The sequence below is a fragment of the Nerophis ophidion genome, linkage group LG08 (genome assembly GCF_033978795.1).
Source record: "Nerophis ophidion isolate RoL-2023_Sa linkage group LG08, RoL_Noph_v1.0, whole genome shotgun sequence".
NCBI classification, from domain to species: Eukaryota; Metazoa; Chordata; class Actinopteri; order Syngnathiformes; family Syngnathidae; genus Nerophis; species Nerophis ophidion.
Window position 1 is genome coordinate 69,141,623 of NC_084618.1, and position 11,167 is coordinate 69,152,789.

Here is an 11,167-nt window from a genome sequence, read left to right on the forward strand (position 1 = left end):
TTAACTTGGTAAGCCGCGTGATGATTATGGCAGAAGCGGTCATTATCGAGGCCTCCAAAACGCCAAGGAGGGGGTTATGGATGGAGAGGGGGTGTGAAACGTTCCGGCTGGGTATTTGCTTCCCGTGGCCCTCTGCCAAAGCGCCCACCCCCGTCCCTGACCAGGTATTTGAAGTCAGCAGTGCCCTTAAAGCAGGGGTGTCCAAAGTGCGGCCCACAGGTCATTTTTTAAAGGCCCGACAACAGATTCTAAAAATACGATAAAAAAAACAACAAACAAACGTGGTATAAAAGAGCAAACAGTTGAAATGTAACAAATTGTTGCAATGCTCAGTCTAATATTACAAAGCTGCCATGCAGGCTGTTTCTTTAAAAAAAAATAATGAATCAAAATCAACATCATTATGAATTATTGACCTATAAATGTTCCACTTTGAGATTTTCTTTGGGGAAAATGTTGCATATTTTGTGTCTGCCATATACAGTGGGGCAAAAAAGTGTTTAGTCAGCCAGCGATTGTGCAAGTTCTCCCACTTCAAAGGATGACAGAGGTCTGTCATTTTCATCATAGGTACACTTCAACTGGGAGAGACAGAATGTGGGGAAAAAAATCCAGGAATTCACATAGTAGGAATTTTAAATAATTTATTTGTAAATTATGGTGGAAAGTAAGTATTTGGTCAACCATTCAAAGCTCTCACTGATGGAAGGAGGTTTTGGCTCAAAACCCATTCATTCTTTCCTTAACACGGATCAATCGTCCTGTCCCCTTAGCAGAAAAACAGCCCCAAAGCATGATGTTTCCACCCCCATGCTTCACAGTAGGTGTGGTGTTCTTGGGATGCAAATCAGTATTCTTCTTCCTCCAAACAAGACGGGTTTAGTTTATACCAAAATGGATACATGGATGATACAGCAGAGGTTTGGGAGAATGTCATGTGGTCAGATGAAACCAAAATAGAACTTTTTGGTATAAACTCAACTGGTGGTGTTTGGAGGAAGAAGAATACTGAGTTGCATCCCAAGAACACCACACCTACTGTGAAGCATGGGGGTGGAAACATCATGCTTTGGGGCTGTTTTTCTGCTAAGGGGACAGGACGATTGATCCGTGTTAAGGAAAGAATGAATGGGGCCATGTATCGTGAGATTTGGAGCCAAAACCTCCTTCCATCAGTGAGAGCTTTGAATGCTTGACCAAATACTTATTTTCCACCATAATTTACAAATAAATTCTTTAAAATTCCTACAATGTGAATTTCTGGATTTTTTTTTCCACATTCTGTCTCTCACAGTTGAAGTGTACCTATGATGAAAATTACAGACCTCTGTCATCATTTTAAGTGGGAGAACTTGCACAATCGCTGGCTGACTAAATACTTTTTTTGCCCCACTGTAAAAAACTGAGCTTTTTTTTTTTTTTTAAAGTAGGGCCCAAAACGAACAAACAAAAAACATGAACAACAATCTAATTTATAATTTAAAGGACGGATCTGAAGCTGATCTCGAGATTATTGTGCTAAAAGTAAACATTAAAAAAATTATAATTTATTTTTTAACACTTTAATGAGTGGAACCCTTTTGGATCTCCAATCACTTTAGTGGGATTTTTTTTTTGTATGTGTCATTGCTCAAAAAATGTCAATGTTGTTATGAGTTATTGACCTTTTTAAGGCTCCAATATTTTTACAATATCAACCATTCCACTTTAAAATTTAATTGGGGGAAAATATTGCACATTAGGTGATTTTTTTTCCATAAAAAACTGGGTTCTTCTTTGACAAAAAGGGCATACAACTTAAAGGCCTACTGAAATGAGATGTTCTTATTCTAACGGGGATAGCAGCTCCATTCTATGTGTCATACTTGATCATTTCGCGATATTGCCATATTTTTGCTGAAAGGATTTAGTAGAGAACATCCACGATAAAGTTCGCAACTTTTGCTCGCTAATAAAAAAGCCTTGCCTGTACCTGAAGTCGCAGACGATGACGTCACATGTCTATGGCTCTTCACGTATTCACATTGTTTTTAATGCGAGCCTCAGACAAAAACAGCTATTCGGACCGAGAAAACGACAATTTCCCCATTAATTTGAGCGAGGATGAAAGATTCGTGGATGAGGAAAATTAGAGTGAAGGCCTAGAAGAAAAAAAAAAAAGGCAATTGCATTGGGATGAATTCATATGTTTTTAGACACATTTACTAGGATAATTCTGGGAAATCCCTTATCTTTCTATTGTGTTGCTAGTGTTTTACTGAGTTTAATAGTACCTGATAGTCGGAGGGGTGTGTCCACGGGTGTGTTGACGCCATTGTCTCAGGGAAGTCGACGGCAGCTGCATGGACGGCACAAGCTAAGCTGATCCCCGGTAAGAAGCGACTTTTTAACACAATTTTCTCACCGAAACCTGCCGGTTGACAAGTGGCCGTGATCCATGTTCGCTTGACCGCACTCTTATCCATAGTAAAGTTTCACCTCCGGGAATTTTAAACAAGGAATCACCGTGTGTTTGTGTGGCTAAAGGCTAAAGCTTCCCAACTCCATCTTTCTACTGTGACTTCTCCAATAATAATTGAACAAATTGCAAAAGATTCAGCAACACAGATGTCCAAAATACTGTGTAATTACGTGGTTAAAGCAGACGACTTTTAGCTGTGTGTGCGTGCAGCGCTCATATTTCCTAACAGTCCGTGACGTCACGCGTCCACGTCATCATTACGCAACGTTTTCAAGAAGAAACTCCCGGGAAATTCAAAATTGTAATTTGGTAAACTAAACCGTAAACTAAAGCGACGATTTCCTCATTAATTTGAGCGAGGATGAAAGATTATTGGCTGAGGAAAGTTAGAGTGAAGGACTAGAAGAAAAAAAAAAAAGACGGCAGTGGGAGCGATTCAGATGTTATTAGACACATTTACTAGGATCATTCTAGAAAATCCCTCATCTGCTTATTGTGTTACTAGTGTTTTAGTGAGATTATATAGTACCTGAAGTCGTAGGGGTGTGGCCACGGGTGTGGTGACCACCAGTGTCTCTGAGGGAAGCCATGTTTCTCGACGAGGCGAAGCGAAGGCAGCCGTTGGGGCCGGGCTGAGCTTTTTTCCCCCCTCCTCCACGGTGGAAGCATCCCACGTTCGGGTGCGGCCGGTCGGAGGAGGCAAGAGAGTCCGCAGCTGCCTCTTTGACAGGTGCACGAGGAACGACGCAAGCTATCCGCTCATGTCTACGGTAAGAGCCGACTTATTACCACAATTTTCTCACCGAAACCTGCCGTTTGACATGTAGTAGGGAACCACGTTCGCTTGACCGCTCTGTTCCATAGTAAAGCTTCACCGTCATCTTTCGGGAATGGAAACAAGGAAACGCCGGCTGTGTTTGTGTTGCTAAAGGCGGCCGCAATACACCGCTTCCCACCTACATCTTTCTTCTTTGACGTCTCCATTATTAATTGAACAAATTGCAAAAGATTCAGCAACACAGATGTCCGGAATACTGTGTAATTAAGCGGTTAAAGCAGACGACTTATAGATGGGAACAACATGTCCGCTACAATCCGTGACGTCACGCGCAGGCGTCATAAATACCGCGACGTTTTCAAAACAGGATACGTCGCGCGAAATTTAAAACTGCAATTTAGTAAACTAAAAAGGCCGTATTGTCATGTGTTGCAATGTTAATATTTCATCATTGATATATAAACTATCAGACTGCGTGGTCGCTAGTAGTGGCTTTCAGTAGGCCTTTAAAAGATTAAAACTTTTTTTTTTTGACTGGTAGACCTAATGTTGATCGAGAGATTTAAATTTTTATAATGATACTAATAATAATACTAAATAATGATTATTTTTTTATATTTTTTGGACCAAAACCCTTTGGCTTTACCAGGATCAAGCCTGAGTGGAGGCCTGAATGTAGACTTTTTTATACATTTATTGCATTGGTTTTTAATTTAAAAAGTATCAAAATGGCCCCCGCTCGCTTTTATTTTTTGAGTGTGTGGCCCTCAGTGGAAAAAGTTAGGACACCCCCCCGCCTTAAAGGACGGTGCCGAATTACGTCAGCCAAGTCGAGATAATGCGGTGTGACACGCGTTATGTACACCGGGGCCGGGGGGCCGGAGGAGCTTCAAGGGACGCGGGTGTCATAAGAGCCATTATCTGCTTGCGTGTTGCGGCAAATTAAAAGTAGCATGTTACCTTTGGCAGCCATTGTTGTAGGCGTGGGAGGAAGATGGCGTCTTCTGTGACCATGCCTGTCCACGCCGTTGAAGTGAGAATGTAGTAGAATGTGCGCCACTGCGGGGAGAAAAGCTATTACCTCACATATTAACATCCACGTAACCTCTATCCCCCCCCCTCCCCCTCAACCCTCCACGCAGCGTGTAAAGTAGGGGGTGTCCAAACTTTTTCCACTGAGGGCCGCACATGGAAAAATTATTTTTCATTTTCAAACCATAACAAAATATATGGATTTTGTGGGGGTTTTTTTTACATTTAGGGCTCCCGGGGACCATAAAGGGTCTCGGTCTTTACTGCTAATAAAACTTCAGGTTGATATAAAGTAAACAAACAAACAAAAAAAAAAGGTTTAATGCCTTGTTTGTCAAAAAGGACTTGTTTTTTCTTAATAGTAAAAATGAAATATGCAGTTTTTACTAATTGGAGCCATAAAAGATCAAGAATGAATAATGCAGGGCAACAGGGATTTTAATTCATTATTAATTTTGAGAAATCACAGTGTAAAGATAAATTAAATCCCATTAAATAAAATTGGGATCCAAAAGGTGCCCCACTCAAAGTAATACATTTTTATTAGTTTGTTTTTTTTTTACTTTCAACATTTAAGTCACAAGATTAACTTCAGATATACAGTGGGGCAAAAAAGTATTTAGTCAGCCAGCGATTGTGCAAGTTCTCCCACTTAAAATGATGACAGAGGTCTGTCATTTTTCATCATAGGTACACTTCAACTGTGAGAGACAGAATGTGGAAAAAAAATCCAGGAATTCACATTGTAGGAATTTTAAAGAATTTATTTGTGGAAAATAAGTATTTGGTCAACCATTCAAAGCTCTCACTGATGGAGGTTTTGGCTCCAAATCTCACGATACATGGCCCCATTCATTCTTTCCTTAACACGGATCAATCGTCCTGTCCCCTTAGCAGAAAAACAGCCCCAAAGCATGATGTTTCCACCCCCATGCTTCACAGTAGGTATGGTGTTCTTGGGATGCAACTCAGTATTCTTCTTCCTCCAAACAAGACGAGTTGAGTTTATACCAAAATGGATACATGGATGATACAGCAGAGGATTGGGAGAATGTCATGTGGTCAGATGAAACCAAAATAGAACTTTTTGGTATAAACTCAACTCGTCGTGTTTGGAAGAAGAATACTGAGTTGCATCCCAATGGTTGACCAAATACTTATAATTTACAAATAAATTCTTTAAAATTCCAACAATGTGAATTCCTGGATTTTTTTTTCACATTCTGTCTCTCACAGTTGAAGTGTACCTATGATGAAAATTACAGACCTCTGTCATCATTTGAAGTGGGAGAACTTGCACAATCGGGCTTCACGGTGGCAGAGGGGTTAGTGCGTCTGCCTCACAATACAAAGGTCCTGCAGTCCTGGGTTCAAATCCAGGCTCGGAATCTTTCTGTGTGGAGTTTGCATGTTCTCCCCGTGAATGCGTGGGTTCCCTCCGGGTACTCCAGCTTCCTCCCACTTCCAAAGACATGCACCTGGGGATAGGTTGATTGGCAACACTAAATGGTCCCTAGTGTGTGAATGTGAGTGTGAATGTTGTCTGTCTATCTGTGTTGGCCCTGCGATGAGGTGGCGACTTGTCCAGGGTGTACTCCGCCTTCCGCCCGATTGTAGCTGAGATAGGCGCCAGCGCCCCCCGCGACCCCGAAAGGGAATAAGCGGTAGAAAATGGATGGGTGGACTATTATTTTGTTTGTTTTAAAGAAAACTCTGATGTTTTTATATGGGCAACCACACAATATGCAATATTTTTTCCACACAAAACATTTTAAAGTGAACTTTTTGAAGTAGTTGGAACCTTGAGAATAATTCATTATGACATTGATTTTTTTTTTTTGAGCAGTGGCAAAAACATAAAAATGAAAACAAAAGAATGAAAACAGCCTGCAAGCCAGCTTTGGGTCAACATTGCAACTTTTTCTCGTTAGATTTCACGTCATTCCACTTTTTAAAAATGTTTAAAAAAAATGTTGCAATATAATTTCCAGAATGTGTGGCGGGCCGGTCAGCAATTAGCTTATGGAGATGATTGTATCTCCATTGGCCAGTGGCACCTCAAAACAAAGCATCAGTAGCGTGTCATGTGCATGCCAGGGCAACAGGTGGCACTCTAACCTCCAAATGTTTGCCAATCAGACGCCTTTGATTGTTTCATTTTGCAAGTCACGTGGAAAATGGTATTTCCAAAATGAATGCACAGACATTTTTTAGGGCAGGATGTTGTCAATCAATCAATCAATCATCATTGATTGATTGATTGATACTTTTATTAGTAGATTGCACAGTACAGTACATATTCCGTACAATTGACCACTAAATGGTAACACCCGAATAAGTTTTTCAACTTGTTTAAGTCGGGGTCCACGTTTATCAATTCATGGTAATCAATCAAAGTTTATTTATATAGCCCTAAATCACGGGTGTCTCAACGCCATTCCTGATGTGTGTGTCCAGTTTGGTGCGTTTTGAAGCATGTTAAGGGGGTCAAATTACAGCTCAAAGAGGCAAAAGTGAGTGTTTTTACAAAACTTTTGTTTTGAAGAGGGAATTGCAAACTTCCTGTTGATTTTTGCTGAAAGATGTCAGTGTATGAAATCTAGGTCTAAGTGAGACCTACATAAAGGTTTTTGTTTCATGTCACTACGACATTCCTACTGGAGGTTACAAGCAGTTTTGTCTGTGTTTTCTTCCTAGGGGGCGCTAGAGTGCAATTTGAGTTTTGGGGTTAGTTTTTTTGATTAAATCGCAATGTTCGCCAGTCCTGATGTGTGTGTGTCAAATGTGGTGAGTTTTGAAGCATGTTAAGAGGGTCAAATTACAGCTCAAAGAGGCAAAAGTGAGTGTTTTTACAAAACTTTTGTTTTGAAGGGGGAATTGCAAAGTTCCTGTTGGTTTTTGCTGAAGGATGTCAGTGTATGAAATCTAGGTCTAAGTGAGACCTACATAAAGGTTTTTGTTTCATGTCGCTACGACATTCCTACTGGAAGTTACAGGCAGTTGTGTCTGTGTTTTCTTCCCAGGGGGCGCTAGAGCGCAATTTTTTAGTTTTGGGGTTAGGTTTTTTGATTAAATCGCAATGTTCGCCAGTCCTGATGTGTGTGTGTCAAATGTGGTGAGTTTTGAAGCATGTTAAGAGGGTCAAATTACAGCTCAAAGAGGCAAAAGTGAGTGTTTTTACAAAACTTTTGTTTTGAAGGGGGAATTGCAAACTTCCTGTTGTTTTTTGCTGAAGGATGTCAGTGTATGAAATCTAGGTCTAAGTGAGACCTACATAGAGGTTTTTGTTTCATGTCGCTACGACATTCCTACTGGAGGTTACAAGCAGTTTTGTCTGTGTTTTCTTCCTAGGGGGCGCTAGAGTGCAATTTGAGTTTTGAGGTTAGTTTTTTTGATTAAATCGCAATGTTCGCCAGTCCTGATGTGTGTGTCACACTTGGTGAGTTTTGAAGCATGTTAAGGGGGTCAAATTACAGCTCAAAGAGGCAAAGGTGAGTGTTTTTACAAAACTTTTGTTTTGAAGGGGGAATTGCAAAGTTCCTGTTGATTTTTGCTAAAGGATGTTAGTGTATGAAATCTAGGTCTAAGTGAGACCTACATAAAGGTTTTTGTTTCATGTCGCTACGACATTCCTACTGGAGGTTACAGGCAGTTTTGTCTGTGTTTTCTTCCTAGTGGGGCGCTAGAGTGCAATTTTGAGTTTTGGGGTTAGGTTTTTTTGATTAGATCGCAATTTTCTCCAGTCCTGATGTGTGTGTGCAGTTTGGTGCGTTTTGAAGCTAAGGAGGTCAAATTACAGCTCAAAGAGGCAAAAGTGAGTGTTTTTACAAAACTTTTGTTTTGAAGGGGGAATTGCAAAATTCCTGTTGATTTTTGCTGAAGGGTGTCAGTGTATGAAATCTAGGTCTAAGTGAGACCTACATAGAGGTTTTTGTTTCATGTCACTATGACATTCCTACTGGAGGTTACAGGCAGTTTTGTCTGTGTTTTCTTCCTAGGGGGTGCTAGAGCGCAATTTTTAGTTTTGGGGTTAGTTTTTTTGATTAAATCGCAATTTTTGCCAGTCCTGATGTACGTGTGTCAAATGTGGTGAGTTTTGAAGCATGTTAAGTGGGTCAAATTACTGATCAAAGAGGTAAAGGTGAGTGTTTTTACACAACTTTTGTTTTGAAGGGGGAATTACAAACTTCCTGATGATTTTTGCTGAAGGATGTCAGTGTATGAAATCTAGGTCTAAGTGAGACCTACATAGAGGTTTTTGTTTCATGTTGCTACGACATTTCTACTGGAGGTTACAGGCAGTTTTGGCTGTGTTTTCTTCTAAGCGGGCACTAGAGTGCAATTTTGAGTTTTGGGGTTAGGTTTTTTTGATTAGATCGCAATTTTGGCCAGTCCTGATGTGTGTGTCCAGTTTGGTGCGTTTTGAAGCATGCTAAGGGGGTCAAATTACAGCTCAAAGAGGCAAAAGTGAGTGTTTTTACAAAACTTTTGTTTTGAAGGGGGAATTGCAAAATTCCTGTTGATTTTTGCTGAAGGGTGTCAGTGTATGAAATCTAGGTCTAAGTGAGACCTACATAGGGGTTTTTGTTTCATGTCACTATGACATTCCTACTGGAGGTTACAGGCAGTTTTGTCTGTGTTTTCTTCCTAGGGGGTGCTAGAGCGCAATTTTTAGTTTTGGGGTTAGTTTTTTTGATTAAATCGCAATTTTTGCCAGTCCTGATGTGCGTGTGTCAAATGTGGTGAGTTTTGAAGCATGTTAAGGGGGTCAAATTACAGCTCAAACGAATAAAACAGTAGAAATTCAATAGGGTCCTCTGTCCCAAAGGGACATTCGGTGCCTAATAAAGTGGATTGGATTGGATTGAAAAAGCCATTATCGGACATCTCTAATTTTTAGTCAAAGAAAAAACTCTGAAGTCGTCTTTATTTTTAAGTTATCACGCCGTGATTTCACCAGTCCTGGCCCACTTGGGAGAATGAGTTTGACACCCCCTGTCCTAGAACTATACCAGGATGAGGTCAATTTTATTTTGCAAGAAAAACTTGGGAATTCCCCGAGAATAAAGTTGTGCTATTACACCCTTTTTCGAAGTAAAAAAAACCAAAAAAAACGCTCCATCACTCCCGCCAACCTTCTTAGATCCGTGAGTGATGAGAGGAGTTCGTTTAACAAGGCGATCACGCCATCGTTCAAACAAAAAAAAAAAATCCGCAAGTGGCCGTCAAGAGCAGATGGATGAGAGACTCCGTGTTTTGGGATGCGGCCGAAAAGTCATTATTCCTCATCTGCGAGCGAAGATGACGACGATGATGGCGGGCGATGAGTGATGGAGCGCTACAAAAAAAACCCACAGACTCCGGCTTTTACAGCGCGGGGGTAGGGGGGATATTACAAGTGACATAAAGCACTTTCCATTCACGACTTGTCTTTCAACTGTCAATAATAACCGCGCGCGAGAAGCCGCTCATGCAATTAATCCGTTTTTATTCCCGTCTAATCCATTCAGCATAAACCGCGGATGCGGAACAAACAGATGATGTATTTCGTTTGTGTTTACATCGGCGAAAGATTCAATTAAGCTCGCCCCCCTCCCCCCTCCTCCCTTCCTTTGGGGGGGGGGGAGTTCATCCAATTTGATGCAAATGATTTTAATTTGGTTTTCATTTAAGCCAAAACAAACATGGGCTCCCTGTAGGGCAGGGGTCGGCATGCGGCTCCTTAGCGCCGCACTAGTGGCTCTCTGGAGCTTTTTCAAAAATATATGAAAAATCGAAATGATGAGGGGGGAAAAAACATATTTTTTGTTTTAATTTGGTTTCTGTAGGAGGACAAACATGACACAAACCTCCCTAATTGCTAAAAACCACACTGTTTGTATTAAAGGCCTACTGAAATGAGATTTTCTTATTTAAAAGGGGATAGCAGCTCCATTCTATGTGTCATACTTGATCATTTCGCGATATTGCCATATTTTTGCTGAAAGGATTTAGTAGAGAACATCGAGGATAAAGTTTGCAACTTTTGGTCGCTGATAAAAAAGCCTTGCCTGTACCGGAAGTAGCAGACGATGTGCGCGTGACGTCACGGGTTGTGGAGCTCCTCACATCCTCACATTGTTTATAATCATAGCCTCCAGCAGCAAGAGCTATTCGGACCGAGAAAGCGACAATTCCCCCATTAATTTGAGCGAGGATGAAAGATTCGTGGATGAGGAAAGTTAGAGTGAAGCACACACACAAAAAAAAAAGGTGACGGCTCTAGGCGGCAGCAGTGGGACCGTTTCAGATGTAATTAGACACATTTACTAGGATAATTCTGGAAGATCCCTTATCTGCTTATTGTTTTAATAGTGTTTTAGTCAGATTGTAAAGTCATACCTGAAAGTCGGATGGCCGCGGTGAACGCCAGTGTCTCCGAGAGAAGCCGAGGACAGCAGCTCCATTTTATGTGTCATACTTGATCGTTTCGCGATATTGTCATATTTTTGCTGAAAGGATTTAGTAGAGAACATCCACGATAAAGTTCGCAACTTTTGGTCGCTGATAAAAAGCCTTGCCTGTACCGGAAGTAGCAGACGATGTGCGCGTGACGTCACGGGTTGTGGAGCTCCTCACATCTTCACATTGTTTACAATCATAGCCTCCAGCAGCAAGAGTTATTCGGACCGAAAAAGCGACAATTTCCCCATTAATTTGAGCGAGGATGAAAGATTCGTGGATGAGGAAAGTTAGAGTGAAGCACAAAAAAAAAAAAAGTGACGGCTCTAGGCGGCGGCCGTAGGACCGTTTCAGATGTAATTAAACACATTTACTAGGATAATTCTGGAAGATCCCTTATCTGCTTATTGTTTTAATAGTGTTTTAGGGAGATTGTTAAGTCATACCTGAAAGTC

The 11,167-nt window shown here is 41.0% G+C and overlaps 1 protein-coding gene across 1 annotated transcript in view; it reads right to left on the bottom strand.

Annotated features, from left to right (window-relative positions):
• Positions 1-11,167, bottom strand: part of LOC133558458 (low-density lipoprotein receptor-related protein 2-like) — a 64,696-nt gene that overhangs the window by 297 nt on the left and 53,232 nt on the right. The window contains exon 56 of the mRNA XM_061909840.1: positions 4,200-4,255. Within this exon, the coding sequence (XP_061765824.1) occupies positions 4,200-4,255 (56 nt within the window). The remainder of the gene's footprint in view (positions 1-4,199; positions 4,256-11,167) is intronic.